General features: G+C 38.9%; 1 protein-coding gene across 1 annotated transcript in view; it reads left to right on the top strand.

Annotated features, from left to right (window-relative positions):
* The window catches only part of stk17a (serine/threonine kinase 17a), a 95,952-nt gene extending 68,569 nt beyond the window's left edge, over positions 1 to 27,383 (top strand). The window contains exons 3-7 of the mRNA XM_069912744.1: positions 1,095 to 1,239; positions 15,822 to 15,948; positions 18,512 to 18,560; positions 18,687 to 18,866; positions 25,124 to 27,383. Of these exons, the coding sequence (XP_069768845.1) occupies positions 1,095 to 1,239; positions 15,822 to 15,948; positions 18,512 to 18,560; positions 18,687 to 18,866; positions 25,124 to 25,451 (829 nt within the window). The 3' untranslated portion in view covers positions 25,452 to 27,383. The remainder of the gene's footprint in view (positions 1 to 1,094; positions 1,240 to 15,821; positions 15,949 to 18,511; positions 18,561 to 18,686; positions 18,867 to 25,123) is intronic.
* Positions 27,384 to 27,959: the final 576 nt, after the last annotated feature.

The following is a 27,959-nucleotide window of genomic DNA, read 5'->3' as shown; positions in this document are numbered from 1 at the left end:
CAGATATTAAAGTTCAATTCAAATGCAGTATGGTCTCTTATATCAGACATAATTTAGTGTCTTTTAAAAAAAATAGTTATCGAGTTCAGAGCATTGAAAGCCAATTAGAATGTCTGAAACCAAGTAATTGCTCAAACTCCAGCTGATCATCCCCAGAGGGTACTTTGATGTCCTGCCACCATGTAGAGATTTAATTTTTTTTTTTGTTTCTGAATAAGGTAGTGCTTTGCTAAGATGAGAGTCAAATGAAATGGAAACCTACCAGTGTTTTAAGGGGGCTATTAATATGGTATTGCTTGCATTTTTTCCTCAAAGACAATAAAAGAGGTAATTTGTCCATGGAAAATATTTTTTTTAAATTGCATATGCTGGACATCTGAAATCAAAACAGATAATAATGGAACAACTTGGCTGGTAAGACATCGTCTGTGAAAAGAGAAAGCTTAATGTTTATGTCAGAATTGAGAGGTAGCAGAGAAGGTCTTCACAATGGGTGGAACAATATTTTGTCTCCAATTTTTTTTGCTAATTTTGTAAAGCTATGCCTTCTACTGGTCCAGCAAGTCAAACAATACAGATGAAAGAAAAAGAGGAGACTAGACAGGTGGCAAAAATAGCTAATCCCGATTAAAACACATTGTCTGAAGTTGGAGAAATTGACACTGATATGCCTGGACAAAAGAGGTGCTGTCCCTTGAATTTGAGTTGGTTCGATATAACTTGTTCTCAACTGTTTGGCCAAAAAAAATAGCATTTGTTTATTACATTATTTCAAATTTTGGTTCCATTGAAATTGGTGGAATTCAGTTTAGTTTGAAGTTATTGTGGGATGAATTTCTACCCCATTGTAAATTTGTTTTACTCTGAACTTGAGTTAATATTTCTTGCAGGAAGTATCACAGCAGGAAGGTTTCGTAATGGATCCCTTTATTTGTGTTTGCAGATTATATCTATGTCAGTGCATAGAAAACATCCATTCTTCAGTGTTATTGGCTTGGAATAAAGAGAGAAAACTTGTCAAATTTCAAACCAGTCATTGTTATACACCGTTAAGTGTCCATGTGTTACATTAATTTCAAACCTTTCATCCACAGTGCTGCTGGCGGTGAGATTTTCAACCAATGTGTAGCTGAACGGGAAGAGGCCTTCAAAGAAAAAGATGTCAAACGTCTCATGAGGCAGATATTGGAGGGTGTTGCCTTTTTGCACAGAAATAAGATAGTCCACCTCGATTTAAAAGTAAGTTTCATCTTGTTCTAAAGTTTTACAACTTTGAAAATTGAAAGGATATTGTGTGCCACAAATTTAGATGTGACCTGCCAGGTGAACAATATGCCATTTCACCTGGCCTTGGTCATGAATGTGTGCATGCTTCCATGGTTGTGTGTAAATTTTCAATCTTTAGACTAATTATTCATGATCAGCACCATTTACTGCCTGGTAAATTTGTTTGTCTTGTGAACAGAGGTGCAGTGAGTAAGTTTATTTTGTGTTCATTTGTAGCAAGTGAACCCATTCATAGTACTGTAGTAAAAACAGTACAGAGTGTAGAGTTACAAAGAGAGGGCAATTAGAACAGAGCAATAGCATCATCATTTTACAAGTGCGAGGTTTGTTCAGGAGTCTGACAATGACAGGAAAGAAAGTGTCCTTTTAATTTAGTAGTACATGATCTGGCATTCATGGACCTTCTTCCTGACAGGAGAGAGAAGAAAGTTTGGTCGGGGTGAGATGAGTCTTTTAACAGTTAGCTGGGTTCCCAAGGCATCAGGAAGTGTAGATAGTTCATGGAGGGGAAGGGTGCTTATGTAAAGTCTGCATTCACAACGCTTTGCAGTTTCTTTCAGTCTTGGGTGAAGCAGTTTGTGCGTCACACAGTGACAGGTTGCTTTTTCAATGGTGCACCTGTAGAAGTTGTTGAGGGATGCAGGAAACACACCAAATTTTTTTTTAGGCCTCTGAGGAAGTTGAGGTGTTGGTGTATTTTCTTGGCCTTGTTTTGTTCTATTGCACTGTCAGTTGTTACATATGCTTATTTGTTTGTTTTTGCAGCATCAATGAGTGGTAATTCTGCCTGGCCCACAGGAAAGAATATCAGGGTTGTATCTGATATCATGTATATACTCTAACAATAAATCTGAAATCTGATGTGGAGAGGTTGTTTACCTCTGAGAACTTAAAAGCTGTTTAGTATCTCCACCTCAGTGTAGTTGATGTAGACAGGAGAGTGCACGCCACCCCTTTTCTGTCTATCTATGACTGACTCCTTACTGAGGTTGATGAGGCATGTGCCACTGGCTGGCTAGCCTCCTGTTCAAAGGGAGTGTAGCATTCTTTGAATTTGTCAGGGAGCCATTGCTTGTAATCCTGCCCAATTTCATTTTATAGCTTTTGGCAGCATGCATTGTGTCTGGGAAGTTCTTCTTGGACTCAAGTTTGCTTTGCTACTGCCTCTTGGTGTCTCTGGCTTTGGAGGTTGAATAGGGCTGGGTGGCCTGACTTGAGTTCCTCAGATCTGGCCTTTAGCAGTGAGTAGACCTCACAGTTCAGCCATGGTTTCCAGTTAAGGAACACATGGATTGTTCTCCTTTGCTTGCAGCCCTCCATGACCTTGCTGATGATGTATATGGTTGAGTTTGGTTGCTGACATCTGGAATATGAACTAGTTTACTGACTTTGAACTAGTCATGTAAGATTTCATCACTTTCCTCAGACTGACAATGAATGATTTTTTTTTAAACCACAGGGTCCTTGCGCTTCATCTTCCGCTTATAAGCAGTCAAGAGAAGCCCCGCCTTGCCAAAGTGATGGCGAACAATGAAGCAATGTGTTTGATGATTGAATGTGTTGGGACCTCTGGTGGGATGGATATGCTGGTGGAAATTTGCTCGGGAGCTCATGGCTATGTTGAAGATGACTAACCATTTACCTCCATCAACAGTGCTAGCTTTGCTTGCCTTGGGGGATGTAAACTGCTGCCAGTCTGACCCTATGTGAATTCTAACCATAACCCTAATGAGATGGTAGGGAAGGGACTTCACATTTAGATATTCCAGGTCTGGGCTACAGGAGCTCACCGTGTCTGGGCACAGTTAGCATCAATACAGTTCTCAAGCTCTATTCCCTTTAAACCTTAATACCTGAGTACATTTTTGGAGAGAAAAGTTCTAATTCCATAAACAGACCAATGTTTAACGACCATAAAAGTTAGCCTGAGATAGTAATATGGAATAATTTTTCATAATTTGAGAAAAGTAGACAATTCTAACTAATTTGACAATATTTGAAAAAAATTTTAGTGGCCGTACAAGATTTATTACAAAGTAATTCCTGTTTCCTTAAAGTGGATATAATTGGATGTGACAAAAATATGAACATCACATAGCAGGCACATAAATTCACAGGGTGGGAAAATAAGTAGAGATATGAAAAGAAGGTTGGTGTACGGATTAGCACAATGCTGTTACAACACCAGCGATTGGGACCTGGTCTTGAATCCTGTGTTGTCTGTAAGGAGTTTGTACATTCTCCCCATCTCTGCGTGGGTTTCCTCCGGATGATCCAGTTTCCTCTCACCATTCAAAATGTACTGGGATTGTAGATCAATTGGGTGTAATTGAGCAGAATGGGTGCATGGATTGATAGGGCCTATTATCGTGCTGTATGTGTAAATTCAAATTTGAAAGGCTGGGGAGGGGTATCCATCTCTCACACTGATCATCATTAAGGATGTGCATTCAGGAATTTTGAGTTTTAATATGCCTCTCCAAAACTGGAGTGATTTGGCCTCTGAGTATGCACCAGGATATAAACCAAATAACCTGAATATTAAAACTCTTCAGATCAGTAGAAGCCATTGGGAGGGAGAAACCTATTATCATAGGGAAGTAAAAGTAGTCAGTAAACTAATAGCACTGCCTCATTGACCTGATGTCCTACATCCTATGGTTTTAAAAGAGATGGCTGCAGTGATAATGTGTTGGTTGAAATTCACCAGGCATTTCCTGGATACTGGAAAGTCCATAATGATTGGAAAACTTAAAATGTGATGACAGAAAGCAAGAAATTGTAAAGCTAGTTAGCCTAACATTAATAAGGTGATATTCAGAAAATGTCAGCCAGCCACAGTCAAATGCATCTTTATCAAAGGAAAATCGTATTTGGCAAATTTACTGAGCTCTTTGAGGATGTACAAGTCAATATACTGAGCAGAACCAGTAGATCATTTTCCTAAAGGCAATCAATTAGCTGCGACCTAAAAGTTTGCTGCACTGCTGTACATGAGGTTCAAGGTAATAAATGGGCATAGATAGGGGATTAGCTAATGGGTTATATTTGCAGAACGCCACTAGGATCATCACTGAATCCCCAACTATACTAATGACATGGATGAAGTGTGCTGATGTGAAATTTGCTGATGAAACAAAGGATTGACAATGTTATGGGGGAAGAAAAGGATTCTCATCTCATTAGGAAGGCAACTGGAATGCTAGCTTTCATTTAAGAGGAATGGAATATAAAAGTAGGGAAGCTTTGTTGCAGTGTTGAAGACACTAGTGAGTCTGTACCTCGATTACTAAATACATTTGTGGTTAACTTCGAAGATCTGGTTGCTGTTGGCACATCATCCTTTGTGAAGTTGGGTTGTAAACTGCTGCAGTCCTTCTGAAGAAGGGACTGCAGTGCTGCAGTGAGGGATTTGCAGGACTTTGATCCAGCGACAATGAGACCAGTGTGACACAAGAGAAACTTGTCCATGAACTACTCTTTGCAGACGATGCCGCTTTAGTTGCCCATTCAGAGCCTCCATCAGCCAGCTCCCCACCATGACTACCAGCCCCCCCACATCTCCATCGGGCACACAAAATTCAAAACGGTCAACCAGTTTACCTATCTTGGCTGCACCAGTTCATCAGATGCAAGGATCGACAATGAGATAGACAACAGACTCGCCAAGGCAAATAGCGCCTTTGGAAGACTACACAAGAGTCTGGAAAAACAACCAACTGAAAAACCTCATAAAGATAAGCGTATACAGAGCCGTTGTCATACCCACACTCCTGTTCGGCTCCGAATCATGGGTCCTCTACCGGCATCACCTACGGCTCCTAGAACGCTTCCACCAGCGTTGTCTCCGCTCCATCCTCAACATCCATTGGAGCGCTTTCATCCCTAACGTCGAAGTACTCGAGATGGCAGAGGTCGACAGCATCAAGTCCACGCTGCTGAAGATCCAGCTGCGCTGGGTGGGTCACGTCTCCAGAATGGAGGACCATCGCCTTCCCAAGATCGTGTTATGTGGCGAGCTCTCCACTGGCCACCGTGACAGAGGTGCACCAAAGAAAAGGTACAAGGACTGCCTAAAGAAATCTCTTGGTGCCTGCCACATTGACCACCGCCAGTGGGCTGATATCGCATCAAACCGTGCATCTTGGCGCCTCACAGTTTGGCGGGCAGCAACCTCCTTTGAAGAAGACCGCAGAGCCCACCTCACTGACAAAAGGCAAAGGAGGAAAAACCCAACACCCAACCCCAACCAACCAATTTTCCCCTGCAGCCGCTGCAACCGTGTCTGCCTGTCCCGCATCGGACTTGTCAGCCACAAACGAGCCTGCAGCAGACGTGGACTTTTACCCCCTCCATAAATCTTCGTCCGCGAAGCCAAGCCAAAGAAATTGAGATGGTACATGACTTGATGGGAACCTGCAAAGGGTAGTGTTTCCATACTTTTCCTACCCTTGATGGTAGAAGTATTGGACTTGAAAGGTACTGCTTGAATAGTCTTGGCAAATAACTTTGTAGTGTATTTTGTAAATGGTAAACAATATGGGCACAGTACCACAGTGTGGGAAATAATGGAAGGTGGAATTCCATTCAAATTGGTTGCACTATCCTGAACAGAGGCAAACTTCTCGAGTTGGTTAACACTGCACATGTCCAGCCAAAAAGCAAGTACTGAATTATGCTTGGCAGATGGTGCAAGGGCCACGAAAGGAATGAATTGATCATTGGTTGATGTACAATCTTGTTGTTTCCGCAGTATTTGCATGACTGGTCCAGTTTGGTTTCTGGTCAGAAATGTCCTCAGCATCTTGATGCCATGGGACTTGAATGTCATGGACTGATATTCAAACTCTTCTTGGAAATGGTCATTGATGCTTCACTGACATGAATATTACTTGCTACTTATCAGTCCTTGCATGAATATTGTTTATGTCTTGCTGTATGCAGGCATGGACTACAATGTGCAATATCTTTGCCTCACTACTTTTGATGGAAGGAAGGCTATTCATAAGTGCAGATGGTTGGGCCTAATACACTGCCCTATGGAGAGGTGTCCTGAGATACGAATGATTGACCTTCAATTGCAACCTTTCTCCTTTGTACAGGATACAATTCTAACGTCTGATTTTTTTTTTAATATATCATCTCCATTAACGAGTTTTACCAGGTAATCATGAAGCTCCACTCAGTCAAAACTTCCTCTATTGTCAGTTTTTGATGTATGTTGGGTCTAGTCTGCGATTATGGTATTGGGAACCCCTAAACTGAATAGGTTATTGACAAGTCAATGCTACAAGAATATTTGGAACTAGGGAGCATAGTTTCAGCTTGAGAGGTCACTGTTTCAAATAGACCGGTGAAAGAATTTATTTTCATTAGAGACCCAAATCTTGGTATTCACTGTCAGAACAAAGTGTAGAGGATTATTGAAGATTGAGACTGGAAGATATTTAAAGGGTATGCAAGGGTAGGGCTGATATGCAAGGAAGAGTACTCTGTTGGTGAGGTCAGAATAGGATTAGTCGTGATCAGAATGAATGGTAGCACAAACTCCAAAGGTCATCTGGCCTATTCGCATTTCATATCTTTAAGAAATGGGCTGTTAGGTAAGCCCACAAAAAGAAACATTCTGTATTTTGTTTAGTGAGAATGATAATTAAGATTACTAATGCTGAAAGATAAACCATTGACCATTGATTTCCTTTGTTCTCAGAAGTGGTTGACTATGGAAGAAGAGGGGCTATTTGGCAAAACTTGAATAGTCCAGTCAGAGTTGGGCAGTGAATGGTTTGTGTTTCAAATCCAGGCTAAATTCTGAGACATAATAGCTCTGTGGGTAAATCAACCCAATGTTTTCCGATTTATTCTTTTCAATTTTATCTATCAAAGCTTCAGTGCTGCCAGGTTGCCATCAAAGGAGATATCTGATGCTCACCAGTTTTGCATCATTTAAGTGTGGTTTTGATTGATGGGATGGGTTTCTTTGCTGCAACCTGACAGGGAATATTAGTCATTTTTTTAAAAAATATTGGATTAATGAAAGTTGCACAAGACCAAAAAAATCTTAATTTATTTACAGCAAACCAGTCTATTTGGATAATTAACACTGCAAACTGTACATATTTGTTGCAGATTCATGTATTCTGATATATCTGGCTCTTGAAGTAACCACTTGTATTGTAACTGCAGATCTACGTTCACAAATATCTATCCCTTCTCTTTGGCAGTCCCGCAATGATTTGCTTTGCTCCCACACACTCACTTCTTTAAGTTCTGAGGTGGCTGATGAGGTTATGGACTGGGTATGTGTATTTCTTCAACAGTTTGTGTTTGGTCTCCCAATTCATTGCCTTTGTGGCTGCCTGGCTCCACGTTGAGTTGTCACAGTCCAAAAATTCCTCTGACTTAATGAGAATGTTGCATTTCTTCAAGGTTTTTCAGCATTTCCTAACATCTTATAAATGTTTTGATGTTCCAGTGCCTTGATTAACGTGCCTATTTTGGTGTTAGGGCTGCGCATTGGAGCTGGCTGAGCAGTAATAGAACCTCTGCTGACCTGAGAAATTGTATGCAGTTTTGGTCACCTAACTGTAGAAAAGATATCAATAAGATTGGAAAAAGTGCAGAAAAGGTTTATAAAGATGTTACCAAGACTTGAAGAACTGAGTTACAGGGAAAGGTTTAGCAGGTTAGGTCTTTATTCCCTGGAGCATAGAAGAATGAGGGGAGATTTGATCAGGGTATACAAAGTTATGAGGGGTATAAATTCAGGCAAGCTTTTTCCATTGAGATTAATTGAGACAAAAACTAGGGGAGCTGGGATAAGGATGAATGGTAAATGTTTAAAGAGAAAATTAGGGAAACTTCTTCATGCAGAACATGATGAGAATGCAGAACAAGCTGCCAGCTGAAGTGGTCAATATGGGCTCAATTTTGACATTAAAAAAAATGGATAAGTGCACAGGTGGGAGGTGTATGGAGGGCAATGTTGCAGGTGCATTGGGATGAGGCAGAATAGCTTGGCACAAACTCAATGGGCAGAAGGGCCTGTTTGTGCTGTAATGTTCTACTGGTTTATGGATAAACTTCTGGTGTCTTTTTACTTTTCTGAAGAAGATTTTATTGACACTGAATTGGTTCTTCCCACAGAAGAAGAAACATTCTGGGGGGGGGGGGGGGTGAGGCAACTGTGCTTGACATGGGAATTCAAAATAAGCATAAAAGCAAAAAGAAAGAGGGCATATACAGTATTGCAAACATTAGTGGGAAGCCAGAGGATTGTGTAGTTTTTAAAGATGAAGAGAAGGCAATAAGGGGAGAAAAGATAGAAAGTAAAAGTAAGCTAGCCAATAACATAAAAGAGAACACCAAAGGTTTCTGCAGATATATAAAGAGTAAAAGAGAACCAAGAGGCCACTGGAAAATGACACTAGGAAAGTGGTAATGGGGAACAAAGAAATGGCTGATGAACTAAATGGGTATTTTGCATGTCTTCACTGTGAAAGACACCAGTGATACGCCAGAAATTCAAGGGGTTAGAGGGCAGAATTACTCAGAAGATGATGCTTGGAAAGCTGAAGGTGCATGAACTACAGTTTTAGAGTTTGTGAACACATTATTAGTGATCTTTTAAGGAATTGCTAGAGTTGGAAAACTGAAAACATCTTTACACTCTTTAAGAAGGGAGAGAGGCAAATGACAGGAAATTATACACTGGAAATGTTGAAGTGGAAAATCTGGGGTGAAACATGGAAGTCTCCAGACACTGAGATTGTAATAACACACAGTAAATGCTGGAGCATCTCAGCCAGTCCCACAGCATCCAAAGGAGGTAAAGAAATATTAACAATGTTTTGGGCCTGAGCCCTTCTTTGGGGCATAAGCCAAAAGTAGACAGGCTTCTTAATGAAGATGGAGAAAGATGGAAGAATAAGAAGGAGAGGACTCAGACCAACAAAGAAAAAGTTTTAATTGGATACAAGAGGAAAGGTGAGAATAAAGGAGGGAGTGGAGTCCAGACCAACAAACAAAAAGTTTTAATTGGATACAAGAGGAAAGGTGAGAATAAATAGTGGCTCTGTGAATGGAGACACAGAAAAAGAGAGAGAGAAAAGACAGGAAGATAAAGATCTGGAGTGTGGTGTGGTGGGTTTTGATGGAAACTAGAGAAGTTGATACTGTTGCCATCTGGTTGGAAGGAGCCTATTTGGAAGATGTGTTGTTCTTCTAATTTGTGGGTAGTCTCAGTCTGGCAGTAAATGAGACCATAAATAGACATATCAGCAAGAGAATGGGACTGGGAATTTAAATAGGTGGCCACTGAGAGATCCCTGCTACTTCGGTGGTTAGAGCCAAATCTGCAGAGGGACTTCGACAATTTGGGAGAATGGGAAAATAAGTGGCAGATGCAGTGCAGTGAAGTATGTCATGCACTTTGAGGAAGAAATAAAGTAGGCTATTTTATAAATGGGGAGAGAATTCAGAAAGTAGGAGCCCAAGGGGAATTGGGGGTCCTCGTGTCAGACTCTAAAGGTTAACTTGCAGATAGAGTCAGTAGTAAGGAAAGCAATTGAACGAGTACATTCATTTCAAGAGGATTAAAATGTAAAAGCAAAGATGTAATGCTGAAGCTTTATTAAGTATTGGTCAAATCATATTTGGAAATCTGCAGGCAGATTTGGGTTTATTTAATTTTTTGCTATGGTTGGAGAGGGTCCAGAGGTTTATGAGATTGATCCCAGGTAAGAGAGGATTAACATATAAGGAGCATTTGTTGCTTCTTGGCCTGTCCTTGCTGAAGTTTAGAAGAATGAGGGGAGGATCTCGTCAAATCACGCCGAACATTGAAAGGGCCTGTGGAGAAGAGGTTTCCAATAGTTGTAGAGTATAGGACAAGAAGGCACAGACTTGGGGGGAAAAGTGTGTCCCTCTAGAACAGAAATGAAGAGAAATGTCTTCAGCCAGAATGTGATGAATCTGTGGAATTCGTTGCCACAGACTGCAGTGGAGGCCAGGTTATTGGGCTTATCTGCAGCAGAGGTTGTTGGGTTCTTGATTAGTCAGGGCAATAAAGATTATGGGGAGAAGCCAGGAGAATGGGATTAAAAGGACTAATACATCAGATGGACTGAATGGCCTAATTCTGCTCCTATGTCTTATGGTGGTACTTCTCGAGTGATTTTTGAAATTCCTGCTTGGTAGATGTTGAGCTTGGTGCTAAATTTGAGGTTTTATCGTTGACCTCAAAGTCACCCTCAACATTAGATCACAATGATGTTGGTCTTTTAATTTGTATGCTTTGGCTCTCTTTGAGACAAATCATCCAATCAAAACAAAATAGTTAACAGTTGTGGTTCCTCTCAAAGAATTAAATCCTGCTATATTTCAATTTTATCTTGGGATGACATTTGAGTTCAGATGAGATAATTATTCACAATCGTGCAAAGAACACACTTAAAACTTTGAAATTTTCACCAATTTTTGAAATGTCTTTATTCCAACCATAGCTCAGGTGGCAGTCGAGTCTTGGAGTCAGAAGCTTGTAGGTTCAGGCAGGAATCTAGGTGTGAGCACAAATTGCAGGCTGATGCATCGGGGGATACTTTGGTGGGGAGATGGCAGTGGTGCCACTTTTGGATTCAACATTAGATTTTAAATCTGTTCCACAATTTTGTGAAAAAAGAGCAACAATTTTTCTCTGCTTGTATTTGACAAAACCCTTTCAATCATTGTTTTTGCCTTCCTCATCTCAGAAATCTCCGTCAGCTTGATACAATGTGGAGATTTGTGCACTTCATTTTCATTCTCCTTGAATATCTAATTTTTCCATCATAACCAGCTGTCATCAGAATTTGATTGTTGTCTTTAAAATTGCTACTTAGCCAGACAAAGTGAGAGTAATCGGGTAGCCTTCCTGTGAAGTCCCTGAATTATGGTAAGATGTAATGTAATTAGATCCAATTCCCTTACATGGTCTGTCAGGAGCACATCTCACAGATGAAGTTATCAGAAATACTGTTGGCTTCCCTGACTATTCACGTTCTACAAGAGGAGCATGTCCCTACCCTGACTTCTATTTCCACAGTCTATCAAAGAGGAAAGAGTTAGAAAAACCCATCCTTACCTTGCCTCATTCTTACACCTCCACAAAAGCCTCTTGAACCAAAGCTTCAAATTCCTGCTCCACAATGGCTGCTCTGCTTGACCTTGCCTTCCTGTTATTGACTATAGCTAACTGGCCAATGGAGAAATTTAATGAGCACCTTCCCCTCCTGCTGCTTTTAACTGCTCCTCATGTTCACAGTCTTGTTCTCACAGTTCCTGACGAGATTTAAATGAGCACCTACTCCCACCTCAAACAAGGCAGACGATAAACATCCTTCCTTGACTTTCACTGGCCAACAGTCGTCATTCTAGAGATCACCATTGACCAGAAACTTGTTTGGACCAGCTACATGAACGTATTGGCTACAGGAACAAGTAATAAGCCAAGAGCCCTGACATGTGCAACCTTTCCCAACATATACAAGGCACATTAGAGCCATCATTGAATACTCTTTCTGCTTGCCTAGCTGAATGCAGTTGTGATTCTTAAAGCTCAGTACTATTCAGAATAAAGCAGCTGCTAATTACTACCTATCCACCAACATGAAACATTGTTTTTCCTCTCTCCATCGTGTCCCACTATTGACTGGTTCTGTAAAATACATGGCAGTTTTTTTCCCATCTAGACAGCTCTGATCCACTTCCCAAACCTATAACCTCTCCCACCAAGAAGGATAAGGACATAGTGATCCCACTGACTGTAGCGCAGTATCGCCTGCTCCTGATGGCCACCAGCTTGCAATCGAGGGTGAGATTTGCAAAGAGCGATGGAGGGGTGACCTTGAAGGATCAAGAACTGACGACCATCTAGGAACTGTTCATTGCAAACAGTTAGGGGGGATGGGGCCCATTGAACTCCATTGTAATGCTCTTAAGTTGGCACTGGCGGGACAGTCACAGCAGCAAAGGGACGCAGAGCAGTGGCATGACGAGGAGCCTAAAGTGGTTGTAAACTGTGCCTCCAATGGTCAAAGTCACTATACAGGACCTGAGGACCTCTGCCATATGGGATTTGGATACGAGTGATATCTTATAGTTGACCAGCCATACTTCGAGGGATAGACACTTAGCAGTATCTGGGTGGATAAAACATTCTGTACTCCCGCTATCAAACAAACAGTTTGTTATGTGCCTATTTACCTGAACATCTGGCAAGTTCATGTGGTCCCTCTTGGTTCAAGGTGATGGAGGCCAGTATAGACTCGCTATTCAAGTCTGATATGGGCCTAAGTTCCCAAGATGGCTGCCTTTGCTGTTCCCCCACAATGCTGCAGGCCCAAAAAAAATCCTGGAACTGTCTGCCCTGCAGCACTGTGCCAGTACTTTCACTAGGCTTGACAGCAAAGTGCGCTTCCAGCAATGAAATAAAATGGACAATTTGTTGGTTGACTTCCTTTGTAATCTTGATGTCAAGAAGTGGCATGTTTCCTGCATTACAATAATGATAATTCTTTAGAGGTTAAGGAAGGTATTCTTTAAATGTACGTTTGTTCGTTGGCTCTCATATTGTGCATTTCGTGAGAGAAATGAAGACTATCCAGTGGAAAAGATGCAGCACAAATTCACAAATCAGTTGTTCATTTTTTTTAATGCAAATGCTGAGAAATTTTTTTTTTTTTGCTTGATCTGAGAAGGTAAAGAGGTGAATTGATGAAAGTATATGTGAATCGGAATTATAATGATGGATTACTTTCACTCGCTATCAAGATGAGAACCAGTAGATATCAATCTAAAATCGTGAATAATCTAAATTATAAAAATCTAGTCTTTGTAGGATATAGTTCCATACTGCTACCATCTTTTGCATGAAGTGTTTGCTAACTTTTCCACTGGCCTGTCTCTTAATTTCTTTTTTGAAGTTGCTTCTCTCGCCAAGACTTTCCCACCAGCCAAAAGATTTCCAGTAATGATACCAATTCTTTTAAAATCTTTAAAAATCCCAATGAAATTGCCCTTTAACCTTCTGTTTATTATTGCAGGAAGTTGAGTGAATTTTACATAATGGTTCTTTGTCATCTCACCCCTGCCCCTGGACTTGTGGTATCATTCTGATCAATTTTTGCTGCATTGCCAAGACAAATAACTCTTTGTGGTCAGATGTGATCGAAGTTTAAGAAACGAGGAAAAGATGTTCAGGATAGGTTGATGCAATTTATTTGGGGAACATGGGAATTGGTATGTATCTCAATTATTATGTTCCCAAATAAAACTTTATTTAAAAATACACTTTTTTTCGCAACGAGATAGTTTCTAGTCATTGGGGAAAGGAGGTCCTAACCACATAAACAGCATTGCTTTTGTGCAGTGCACTAAATATGTTGCACACATGCATTGCTCAATGCAAAGCAGCTGTCAGCATGTTCAATTTAAGACTTTAATCTGGGGATCTACAGTCAACTAAAAGTAACTAGGTTCAGTGGACTAATAGATTTACATTGTTAATTTGAGTGAGGATTAGAAGAATGAACAAGTTTGGTATTTAACACCATCATCCCATCAAAATTGATCAGCCAACTCCAAGACCTGAGACTCAACACCCCACTGTGTAATTGGATCATGGATTTCCTCACTTCCAGAACACAATCAATGAGGATTGATAAGAACATCTCCTCCACAATCTCCATCAGTACTGAAGGACCACAGGGCTGTGTTCTTAGCCCCCTGCTCTACTTACACCTGTGACTGTGTGACGGTACAACACTAACACTATCTGCACCTGCATCTGGATATTACCATGGTAGTGGATTGAATAAAAAGGGGTGATGAATCAAAATACAGGAGAGAGATTGAAAACTTGGCTGGATAGTGCACCACAAGAACCTTACACTCAATGTCAACAAAACTAAGGAGCTGATTGTTGACTTCAGGAAGGGAAAAAGGAAAACCAGTGAATGATCAGAGGTGGAGAGGGTGAGCAAATTTAAGTTCTTGGGAGTCACTATCTCGGAGGACTTTTCCTGGTAACAAGCACTCCAATGGCATCATGAAGAAAGCACATCAGCGCCTCTACTTCCTCAGGAGTTTGCAGAGGTTTGGTATGATATTGGAAACCCTGGTCAATTTCTACAGATATGTGACTGGCTGGATAATGGTCTGTATGGGGACACCAATACCCTTGAGCAGAAAGCCCCCCAAAAGGTATTGCATATGGCCCAGGACAATGCAGGCAAAACCCTCCCCACTATTGAAAACATCTACAGGGAATGCTGCCATTGGGAGAGCAGAAGCAGTCATCAAGGATTCGACACCACTCCACACACACGCCATTACAAAAGAGGTCGAGGTGCCATAAGACTCTCACCACCAGGTTCAGAAAGTTGCTACCCCTCCACCATCAGACTCCTCAACAACAAACTCATCAGGGACTTGTTTAAGCACTCTTACTTTTGAATTTTATTGATTTTTTTTCTCTCTCCATTGCACAGCTTATTTAAGCTTGTTTATTTGTTTACATGTGTACATGGTGCAACTTTTTTAAGCACTACCACTAAGTGGTAATTCTGCTTCGCCTGCAGGAAAAAAGAATCTCAGGGTTGTATGTGATGTCATGTATGTACTCGGAAAATAAATCTGAAATTTTGAAGGAAAATTAAAGATACCAAAAGATGGTACTGCAACTCCCAGGAGTTCCTTCCTGAAAAAGGTGTATGTGCAAGGATTAATCAAGGAACTTTTCCATTTGTAGATTGGAAGAAAGCTGTTCCAGGACCTTTGGCCTTGCACTTGACCAATAAATCCTATTACGATTTTTAAATTGCAGTGAAACGTGCTTTCAAATTTCAGTAAATTTTGCTTTGTGCTGGACAAAGAAATCTGTGCATTTAGAATGTGACCATAAATTAGAGTTAAAACTAAAAACATAATGCTGGCAGAACTCAGCAGGTCAAACAGTGTACTTTATAGAGCAAAGATAAAGATGCGTAACCTACATTTCGGGCTTGCTACCTTCAAGATATTAAATAATGTAGGCAGGTGCCTGTACAAAATGGCAGGGGGAGGAGCACAGTCACACAGGCAGGGGGCAATAGGTGGATGAGGGAGGAAGAGGACACCAGCAACCAGGGGGAGAGCTGGAGGAAAGAAGGCAAAGGGAATGGGAAGGGAGGAAGATCTGAGAGTAGGCGATCAGAAACTGGAGAAGTCAATGTTCACGTCATCCGATCGGAGAGTGCCCAGACAGAAAATTCAGTGTTGCTCCTCCAATTTACAGGTGGACTTGGTCGAACAGTACATGAGGCTATGGGCAGACGTTTTGGCATGGGAGTGGGGCTCAAAATAAAATGGTAGTTCACTGGGAAACCCCTGTCCTTGTCACTGACGCGGACAGATCAAAGGTGCTCAGCGAAGAAATTAGAGCTGCTCTCTGAATTTATTTGTGTGGGTTTTCCCTCTCTAACCGCTACTTAAAGATCTGTAATATGCTTCCTTTTCAGCCACAAAATATTCTTCTGACCAGTGAGTCACCTCTGGGAGAGATCAAGATAGTTGACTTTGGCCTTTCTAGAAGAATCAATAATAATGAAGAGCTAAGGGAAATCATGGGAACTCCTGAATATGTAGGTAGGTAATCACACTGCACACTGGAGGTAGAGCAGCACAATTCCAAAGAATTTGTGAATTCTCCAAAAACATGCCATGCATTGCATTTTGTTTTAATTGGCTGAGTCCTTAAAAATATGCTTGAAAAAAAATCTAATTCTAAATTTTGAAAGCTGCAATTGGATTTATTCCACTGCCCTTTCTGCAAAAGATCAAAGCAAAAGGCATCTTTGTTGCCTCAAAACAGGACCATTCTATTGATTTCTCAATCTACTATTCACAAAGAAACACATTCTGTTGCCCTTATCTTAATTTTCACTGTTTTCATCCATTCATTCCATGTATTCATTCATGAATATTGGCTTTTGTTCAATGAGAATCGAATATAAAACTTCTCACCTGTGTTTCTAACCCCATACATGATGTTGCTTCTTACTATCTCTATGCAGCAACCCCTGAGCTATAGCATTCTTCCAATTCAGACTTTTTAATCATCCCTAAATTTTGGATCCCCAGACCATGAACTCTGGATTAACCTCCATAAACATCTCTGTCCAATGTCTTCCTCAAAACCTTAATCATTTGCCCAATTATTTCCTTGTGTTGCTTCATGTCTTCATTATGCTTCTTTGAGATGCCTTGTAAATTTAGTTCATTGAAACAACTAGGCATATTTTTGCAATTAAAAACATATCCTCTAGCAGTCCAATACTCATCTGCATTAAATTTCATCTGCTGTATTTTTCATTTCACCAGGCCTTCCTATTGTTCACTATGATTGTTCCCATTTTGTGTGTTGTTTAGTCTCTTGTGGAATAATGAATCTGTATGTTTAAACAGGACACAATCATTTGTAATATACCTGAGATGTGCATATATATATATTTCTTAATTTTGTTGATTTGGAATTCTTTTCTACCCCAAATCAGTATTTACTGTGTTGGTAGCTGATGTATTTTCAGCACAGGTGGCCCATTCCCACATGATGTCTTCTGTAAGAATATAAACAGGAACAGGCCACATCATGCTTTGAGGCTGCTCTACTTAGTAAATGGAGGCTTATTGTACACAAAAGAGTCTGGAAAAACAACCAACTGAAAAACCTCACAAAGATTAGCGTATACAGAGCCGTTGTCATACCCACACTCCTGTTCGGCTCCGAATCATGGGTCCTCTACCGGCATCACCTACGGCTCCTAGAACGCTTCCACCAGCGTTGTCTCCGTTCCATCCTCAACATTCATTGGAGTGACTTCATCCCTAACATCGAGATGGCAGAGGCCGACAGCATCGAATCCACGCTGCTGAAGATCCAACTGCGCTGGGTAAGTCACATCTCCAGAATGGAGGACCATCGCCTTCCCAAGAACGTGTTCTATGGCGAGCTCTCCACTGGCCACCGTGACAGAGGTGCACCAAAGAAGAGGTACAAGGACTGCCTAAAGAAATCTCTTGGTGCCTGCCACATTGACCACCGCCAGTGGGCTGATATCGCCTCAAACCGTGCATCTTGGCGCCTCACAGTTTGAAGAAGACCGCAGAGCCCACCTCATTGACAAAAGACAAAGGAGGAAAAACCCAACACCCAACCCCAACCAACCAATTTTCCCTTGCAACCATGTCTGCCTGTCACACATCGGACTTGTCAGCCACAAACGAGCCTGCAGCTGACGTGGACATTACCCCTCCATAAATCTTCGTCCACGAAGCCAAGCCAAAGAAGAAGACTTAGTAAATGGAGGCTTATTGTGTACTTGTGTCTACTTTCTAATGATTTTTCCCTGTCACTTCATTCACACAGTCCCCCAAGATTTATTGGGGCTGGACCTTCAACAGATGCAACCACATAAGCATCCATAGGTCTGAGGCTGAACTTTTTCAGTTTTGTCACCCTCTTCATGAAGAAAATGTTCCTCTTATCAGAGTCCATGTATCTAGTCACTCTGGCTCAAGCCAGTTGCCTCTTGACATCAAGTCTATCATGGTTAGTGGAGCAGTTAGTGTGATGTTATTACCGAGCCAGCGACCCGATTTGAATCTGGCGCTGTATGTGTGTATGTATGTACGTATATGTTGTATGTATGTATATATGTACATGTTCTCCTCCAGGCACTCTGATTTTGTCCCACTTTTCAAAACTTACTCGGATATTAGGTTAATTGCGGTATTTAGGCAGCAAGGGGTTGTGTGCCGGAAAGGCCAGTGCTTTGCTATATGTCTAAATTTTAAAAATTGTTAAAGACAATTTAAAAAAAAAAAAATTGTTCTCAGAATCTGAACTGGTATGAACATCACCAATCACGCTTCCAAACTTGAGTCAAGAAGGCCCGCTCTATGTGATGTGACTTGCTGTCCTACTCCTTTCAGGGCCTGATCTGGAGGTGACATGTGGGCCAGAAATCTGAAATATCCTAACTCTTCACACTTGTTGTTGCCTTCTTAAATTCAAGAGTCAATCACTTTAATCTAAACCCTTGGGTTTGTTTTTTGGGGGCAGGAAAGTTGTATCGTGTCACATAGCTTGACTATTTGTCATGTCCAGTGAATTTACCCTTTCAAATCGGTAATTTTTCCCCTTTTACAGCTCCTGAAATTCTAAATTACGAGCCAATTAGCACCGCGACAGATATGTGGTAAGTAAAATCCTTCAAAAAAAATCATGCTACAATTAAATTGGTTGAAATGGCCTGCTAACTTTTTTTCCTCTCTCTCTCTCTCTCTCTCTCTCTCTCTCTCTCTCTCTCTCTCTCTCTCTCTAGGAGTATAGGTGTTCTTGCATACGTCATGTTGACAGGGATCTCGCCCTTCTTGGGAGATGACAAGCAAGAAACTTTTCTCAACATCTCTCAGATAAATCTCAGTTTTACAGATGATGATTTTGAGCATGTCTCCAAACAGGCTGTAGACTTCATTAAGTTGCTTCTTGTGAAAGTCCCTGAGTAAGTTGTTAATTTCAGTTTTTTTATACTTTTTTAAACTGATATCATTATCAAATCTTCTGAAGCTATCCTAGATGGTAGTAACTTTTGCTTAGTTTATATATTAGTTTATCTTTTGTCATCCGTGATCCTCAGATGCTAAGTGTGCAGTTCAAAATGTTTGGGTACATCAATTAAAGCTGAAGCTATATTTAAATTTTGTTTTAAAGAGTTCCTATGGACTTCATTTTCAACATGGCTTTAAAATTTCATTGTATTTCACTTTTTAATTTTTTTTACATAGAACATGGAAATCTGCAACACAGTGCAGGCCCTTTGGCCCACAATGTTATACCCGATATAACCTACTCTAACAACTGCCTAGAAAGTCCCTACTGCGTAACCCTCCATTTTTCTCAGTTCCATGTACCAATCCAATGGTCTCCTAAAAGATCCTATTGCACCTGCCTCCACCTCCATTGCTTGCAGTGCATTCCATGCACCCTCTATTCTCTATGTGGAAAAACTTGTAACCTGCCCTCCCACCCCCCAAAGTTACTCCCAAGTATCTCTTGTGCCTCCTTGTGTTAGCAATTTCAGTCCTGGGAAGAGGCCTCTGGTCATCCACACGATTAATGCCTCTCATCATTCTATACACCTCTCTCTAGTTACCCCTCACCCCCTTTTCTCTCCAAAGAGAAAAGACGAAGTTCACTCAACCTATCCTCATGAGTTATGATCTCCAATCCAGAGAGCATCCTTGTAATTCTCCTCTGTATATTCCTCCTGTAGTGAGATGTCCAGAAATGAACACCATTTTCCCAGTGCGGTTTAACTAAGGCCTTGAATAGCTGCAACATTACCAGTTGTATCTGTTGATTGAACATTAGGTTTTCTCAATACATTTCTCATTGTTGAGTGCTCTGAGCCATTCTAAATACTATGGTCTCCAGTGCCTTGTGGTCAGCAGGAGATTACTGTAGAAACATTGCCCCCTGTCTCCCATTCCAGCCCATGAATACTGTGTACCCATTTTCCCCTACCTCATTCCTAGCCTTGTACACAGCTAGTAGGAATTTTCCTATTCATTTGTATTTAATGAAAACTTTTCTTTGAATTGATGATGTGCGGCAGTTCTAGCATGACCTGCATCAGGGCACTGAGCAGAACCTGCCTGTGGTACAAGTCCTGGGCAGGACTGACAAGACTGGTTTGGTCTTGACAAGGTGACAGTAGGGCAATGAGTGGTATGGAAATCTGAAAGGAAAAGAAAGTGGAGAATGGTATTAGTGAGCAATGTTAATCAGTGAAGGCAGTAAACAAAAGGAAATTGACAGCTAGAGTGATTTTTTTTATTGTCACATTTGCTGAGATTTACTGAAAACATTTTTTGCATGCTATCCAGACAAATTCACCCATACAAGGGATACTCACATAACTGAATTTTCATTGTTTTCTTGCCTTTTAGATTTTATATATATACACACACACATATATATATATATTTATATTTATATATTTTTATGTATCTATCTATATTAATATATAGGTTAGTGGCATTTTTTAATCATTGAAATAAGTTGGCACATATGATAGTGTGAGTTCAAGTATTAATGAAAATAGCTTGTGACCCTGTACTGGTTTGCATCTTGGAGGTCTCCAAAATGAATTTCACTCTGATCCTTAATCTTTGCTTCAAATATTCCCATAAATACTGTGGATGTTCTTTTTGCTGCATATTATATTTGCAAACAAATTTGGGGAAGTAATCTTTTTTTTATCAGCCCCTGAATAATGGTATGTTATGTCTCCTCAGCTCTAATGGAATTTTATTTTTGAAAATTTTATTTGTAAACAATAATAAATCATACAATCAAATACAAAGTTTATCCCTTAAAACCCCCAACCCCCCTCTAAACTACCCCAAAAAAAAAAGAAAGAGGAGGAGATCTATAACAATTCCATTCAATCATTTGCAATGGATTGGGACCACACCACCAAATAGTGGGGAAAAAATATTAATGATTCGATCGCATATGTTCCATATATGGGCTCCAAGTTTTAATTTTAAAAAATTCATAAATTTTGTTATTTTCTCCAAAGGAATGCATGATCTCATCTCCTCGTGCCATCGTTGAATATTCAATTTAGTCTCATTTTTCGACGGAACTGCAAGACATTTCCTAGCAACTGCTAAAGCTAGTCTTAAAAAAAGCAATCTGAAATTTATCTAATTTTAATTCCATACTCTGCTTTAATATAACCCAATAAAAATATCTTAGGATCGAGTGAAATTTAAAATTTAAACATAACCTCCAAAAACTCCCTAATTTTATTCCAAGAAGGTTTAACCTTCTCGCATAACCAAACCGAATGTAAAAAGGTACCCACTTCCTTATGACATCTAAAACATAAATATGTTTCTTCTGATTTATATTTCTTCAATTTCTCTGGAGTCAAATATAATTGATGAATAAAATTATAATGAACTAATTTATAACGTACATTTACAATCTTAGTCATACTATCTTCACATATTGATGTCTAATCATATTGAGAAATAGTTATTTCCAAATCTTTCTCCACTTCACTCTAGTTCTAGCAACATCTGGGTTAAGCATTTTATTCTGCAATAAAGCATACATATCAGATATAAGTCCTTCCTTACTGCCGTCAGTAAGTAGTTTCAAATTTAGACCACCTAGGAAGTCTCAAAGAATGACAAAAATTATCTAACAATAATAGTTTAACTTGATAATAAGAAAAAAAGAGTATATGAAAATATTTCATATTTCTTTCATTCTTTGAAAAGAAATAAAATAACCCACCTCATAACAATCTTCTACGAATTTAATTCCTTTTTGCTCCCATAATTTCAAAAGTTGATTATTAACTGTGAAAGGAAAAAGCTTACTTTGAAACAAAGGTGTTTTAGCCGAAAATTTCCCCTGGGTACCTATAATTTCATCAGATGTTTTAACACTGTTAGATTATAATTACTTAATAACTGAGAATTTCATCGATAAATTGATCCATCCTCTGCTCACCTATCTGAGCTAATTCAATATCAGCCCATGTCAAGGAGTTATCCACTCGAAACATCCTATTAATGAATTTCAACTGAGCTGAATTTTGAAAATTAGGAAGTTGCAAACCTAACGCACATCTCCAAATTAATTTATGCAATGATACCCCCGCCATTTTATCTTTCCACAAAAACTTTCTCACTAATGCGTTCAAATCTTTTATTTAAAAAAAAAAATTCTGAGGAATCCTACATGGAATCGATTGAAAAAGATATTGAATTCAGGGAAAGATGTTCATTTTTTTCTTTCTTGGAAATCTTCAGTTTTTTTTGTATTGATCCATTTATGGTAGGATGGTTATAGATATTCTATGGCTAATTTAAATGTTGCTACTTTTAATGTTAACAGGCTAAATAACACGATTAAAAGAGGATATTAGCTTACATTAAAAAATTGATGTGGCTTTTTTTGCAGGAGACCCATTTGACTGAAAGAGCATTAAAAATTAAAAAAAGATTGGATTGGACAGATTATAGCATCTTCTTTTAATTCTAAAGCAAGGGGGTTGCTATTTTGATTAACAAGAAGTCACCCTTTAAATTGGAGTCAGTTTTTGAAGCAGCTGGTAGACTTTTGTTTGTTAATTGTACCATTTTTTTTTCTGAATGTTGGACTTTAATGAATGTTTATGCTCTGAATATTGATAATGAACAAATTATGGTGGATTATTTTCTTAATTTAAGTCAAACTTATGATAAGATTATGGTAGGAGATTTTAATTGTTGTTTAGACCCATTACTGGTCAAATCTCCTGAATCAGTAATTAGAACTAAAATGGCTGAGCAATTGATGGTGTTAATGAAAGACATTAATTTAGTTGATATATGGAAGAAATTAAATCCTAAGGAAAAAGACTTTTCATTTTATTCATTTCGCCACGATTCTTATTCTAGAATAGATTTGTTTTAGTATCAACAAGGTTGAGTTTTTAAGACTGAATACAAGTCTAGGGTTTTGTCTGAACATTTTGTTATTAATTACTTGTACTGGTTCAAAGAGAGTGGAGAGTGTTTATTGTTGGCAATTTAATACGTTTTTGTTGAAAGATCCTGAATTTTGTAAATTTTTAAGAGATCAAATTCAAATCTTTTTGAAAACAAATATAGGATCAGCTGATAGTAAATTTTTGTGGGATGATTTGAAGGCTTACTTGCGAGGAAAATTTATTAGCTATACTGTCTGAACTTAATAATTTGGAAAGGGAAATAGAGATTTTGGAAAAAGACTTGCAAAGAGTATCTACTGAAGACAAAAAATTGCAATGAGTTCATTTGAAATTACAATATAATTCATTACAAACATATAAATTTGAAATATTAATACAGAGGTATTATGAGTTGGGAGAGATAACTCATAAAGTGTTAGCATGGCAGTTAAAATGGAACAATAAATGCTGTTGGGGATCAAGCGAGGATTACGTATAAGCCTTAGAGATTAATGATGTTTTGAGATTTTATGAGAAATTGTATACTTCTGAGGTATTACAAGATGAGGTTAAAATTGAAATTTTTTAATCCAGTTTAACTTTACCTTCTTTGAATGATAATGATATTAAGGAACTGGATGCTTCTTCTACAGTTAAAGAATTCACCGATGTATTTCGGTTATGCTGAGTGGTAAGTCTCCAGGGAACGATGGGTTTACTTCTGAATTTTATAAGGAATTTCAAGATTTGTTAATTCCCTTATTGTTGGAGGTCTTAGATCAAGCTGAAAAGATTGGGTCTTTTCTGGATTCTTTTTCTGAAGCAATTATTACTGTTATTCTTAAGAAGGATAGAGACCCCTTGAATGTGGGATCTTATAGACCTATTTCTTTCTTAAATGTGGATTATAAGATTGTAGCCAAGGTTATGGCTAATAGGTTGGCTAAGTGTTTACCTGAGTTGATTCATGTAGATCAGGTGGGTTTTATTAAGAATCGTTAGTCAGCAGATAATGTTGTAAAGTTGATTTCATTGATATTTCTCGGGAGCAATCTGACCAACCAATGGTAATTTCTTTGGATGCAGAAAAGGCCTTTGACAGGGTGCAATGGACGATTTTTAAAAGTTTTGGAAAAGTTCAATTTTTGGCCTCTTTGTATTGGTTGGATTAAGGCTTTATATAAAAAAAATCCCACTGTAAGAGTGGTGACAAATGGACAGGTGTTGTTACCTTTTACATTATCTAGATCGACTAGATAGGGCTGTCCTTTGTCACCAGCTCTATTTGCTTTGGTCATTGAGCCTTTGGCTCAGATGGTTAGGCAGGATAGTGCTATTAAAGGTATTAAGGTGAATTCTGAAGAATATAAGATAAATCTGTATGTTAATGATGTTTTGATATATTTAACACAATCTTTGGAGATTTTGCATAAACGATAGGAACAGTATGATGCATTATCTGGATATAAAGTTAACTGGGGAAAAAAGTGAAATTATGCCTTTGGCCAAAGTGGATTATTCGGCTTGTAGACAGGTTGTAAAGTTTAAATGGTCTGATTGTATTTAGATATTATTATTGATAGTAATTATAGTCATTTATTTGAACTGAATGGAATTAAGCCTGGTTGAAAACATCCATCCATTATTTGCCAACCTTGCCTTTCCTCAATTAATCTTTGTTGTATGCTCTCAAAGATTTAATGTTCATTTTCCAACAAGTCTCTTTAAAATAACATACTTTATTGAGGTCAAACTAATATTTTGCATAATTTCTCATGTAATTTATTTTCCCATGTAAAAGCAATATTTTTCCCATCTTTTCAAAGTTAATCAGAAATTGTGGTGTCTGAACTCATCCACACATTTTCATTTAATGGATAATGGACAATTTATTAGCTATCCTGTCTGAACTTAATAATTTGGAAAGGGAAATAGAGATTTTGGAAAAAGACTCTGGATAATGTGTCCATCTTGCATTTTGATGTCCAGCTATTTCTCCTTTCCAGTAAAAAGTCATTGCCTTCGGGAGATCTAGTATCCTCTTTGCAGATCGCCAAACAACAATTTTTATTTTGCTAGCAAATATTGTTATCGATTTTTCTGTGCTCAAATGCAATTGTTTTACATCCTTGTAGCAACCCTTGAGGGATGCCACTTTCAACCCTTATAGTAGCATCGAAACGGTGACAATTCATCTGGTCTTTTTGTGTCACATTGCTCTATTTGCAGGAAAATGTAATTTCTGCTTTGTTGACTTTCTTTGACAGAGAACGAGCTTTAGCTGAGGAGTGCCTTGAGCACCCATGGTTGGCATATGAGCGTGATGAAACTGGATTTGTTGCTGAAAACTCAGTTGGCATCCTTGAATCCACAGTTTCAGAAGAATCAGGAAGGCAAAGTCAAGAAACCGAGGAACTCATTGTCATGGCATCGTACACACTGGGACAGTGTAGACCATCTGAGAAAGAAAACCTAAAAAATGACCAAAAGGCTATTTCCAAACGCTTCAAGTTTGAAGAGCCTTTCAACACTTTACAGGAGATTTCAGGAGAAGGGCATCTATTGAGTTATGGGGATGAAGTCCTGCTTATTTGACTTTTTTTTAATTTTAAAGACTTCGGTTTCCTCTACAGTTTCTCAGGTAGAAACAATGTCGTGTCCAAACACCAAAACTTCATGCCTATCTTATGGATTTAAGGTACATGAAATACTCAGACTAAAGCTGAGCTGAGATCCACAGGAGGTGGTATATAATTGAAGTATGTTCTTGAGTACACAGCTCCGAGGCAATATTGGTTTCACAAAAGGTGTCTAGCTGTGTATTCTAGGGGAGTTATTGGTTCGATTTGCACAGTGGGTGGTGAAGAAAAGCTGTTTAGTTCTGATTGATTATTTAAGCCATGGCTCAGCTAGCAATACATATTAAATGTGCAGTAGATATTTAGCTTGGAAAATGAAAATACCTGTTTCCCCCATAAATTAACAAATAATGCATGTTTGACTGCTGCAAACTGTATCTATTTACAAGATTCCTTAATTTTTTATGTAAATATGAATTGCACAAGAGTTGGTTTTGTCATGCTTGTATTACTAGTGTCTAATATATTTGTATGTACTTTTGTTCATATTTTGGTCCCATCTTGCTCAAAATTCAAGTGCTATTTGTGCCTTTCAAATTAGAAAATTAATATAGTATTCATTATGCAAAGGACTGCAAAATTAGTTTAATTAAATGTACAGGAATTGGTTTAATAGTGGTAGCCTGGATAACTTCTTGGAATGGTGAATAAATTTTGTTGGTTATCTGACTACTTAAAACGTTTTTCAAAATCTCTTTTTTCTAAAGGCATTAATTAAATTTGCTTATAACCAAATGCTGAGAACAACTCTCCATGTCATGCTGCAGACATTTAATAGCATATTATATTGCACTGTACTGTGCGACAGAGTCATGCCAGGAGATTCAAGCTAATGGTTCGGTTCAGCAGCTAGTGTTCATGCCAGGTGGTTGAATTGATTTCCAATTCCTAATTCTACAGCACAAAGTATAATCTTTTGCAACACTGTCCATCTCATTCCTTTTTAAAAATATTAGCTCAGGGATCCCTGAACAGTCATGTTTTAATTATGGTATTGTTTTTACCCAGTAATTTTTTTTACGGTGATCTTAGTCTTGGATCTTGAGACTATTTCCGTTAAGAGGAGGAAAGATTAAAACAAGAGGACATGAGTTAAGAATTAAGGGGCAGAGGTTTAGAGGTAACATGAGGGGGAACTTCTTTACTCAGAGAGTGGTAGCCGTGTGGAATGAGCTTCCGGGAGAAATAGTGGCGGCGGAGTCAATTGTATTATTTAAGAAAAGGTTGGACAGGTCTATGGATGAGAAGAAGATGGAGGGTTATGGGCATTGTGCAGGGAGGTGGGACTAGAAAGGGGTGTTTGGTTCGGTGCGGACTAGAAGGGCCTAATGGCCTGTTTCCGTGCTGTAATTGTTGTGTTATGTTGTCTTAAATACAGTTTTTGTTAATTTCCCCACCACCCATACACAATAAACTGCTGTTTGTTTTCAAGCAAGTTAACCTGAAAAGAGAGCAGCTGGATCAAATACTTAAAAATCCCTTCAGACTCGTGTCTAAGAAGGAACATGTATTTCTTTTCTGCAGGACTTGCCTGCGAATGGTGCTATAAATGCAATCTCGTTTGAAGAGCAATTCCTTCTGCTCCTGAGAATATATTTTTGTTCCTGTATTTAAAAAGTTAGCCAGTGTTTTTGATGTAAATTTCCCTCTGGTAAATTTGAGGTCGCCATATTTTCATAATTATATTGTAACATTTGTTTTTTCTAAAAAATGTTGTGTTGAACTTTGCCTTTGTGTTCAGAATACTGTAAAATGAATCAATTTGCTAGCCAGTGCTTTTACCTATAATGTGTAATTATCATCTTCCACAAGGGAAGATGTTGCAGTTCCTGTACCCTTATCAAAGAGGTGTAAAATTCCCTAAATAAACATCTCGATGCATGTTGAATTTTGTGGTTGAGTTTCTTTGTTGAATTAAAGGGTTCCATATTCATTGGGTTGAATTATGCTGGACCCTGACTTTTCTCGGGAAGAGGCAGTCGGCACCTGAAGCCAGTTGTGCACAATGGGCCAGTCTCCAAGCAGAATCTTTGGGCAGTAAAGTGCTGAGTTCCTCTCCTTAGAGTGCTCCCTTGGCTTGCTGCTGACAGACATTTGAATTTTAAAGCATTACTTTTTAATCCTCAGGGTCACCATTTAATACACAATGATGAGTCAGTATCCAACTTCTATCTGGTCTTGAACCTCTGCATTTCAACATGCAAGAATGGGAGTCCAACAAGTCCTAGAAATTATGGAACTGCAAGCTGCAGGTGAGCATGGTTTTGGCCCAATTCTAAGTACATAACTGTAAATGTTGTCTGACCAGGATATTTGACTGGTACCATTGCATTATAAATAATAATTATAAAGGTCAATCCTTGACAGAAGGATCTCGGACATGCCCATTAAATGCATCTCCCAGGTCGACTGCTTTGTTGTGATTCATGCCAACGCTAGTAACTATCTGTTGCAAAAGTTCTTA

The sequence above is a fragment of the Narcine bancroftii genome, chromosome 1 (assembly GCF_036971445.1).
Source record: "Narcine bancroftii isolate sNarBan1 chromosome 1, sNarBan1.hap1, whole genome shotgun sequence".
Lineage (NCBI taxonomy): Eukaryota > Metazoa > Chordata > Chondrichthyes > Torpediniformes > Narcinidae > Narcine > Narcine bancroftii.
Note: the sequence above shows the minus strand (reverse complement) of the source record. Positions and strands in the feature narration are given on the sequence as shown.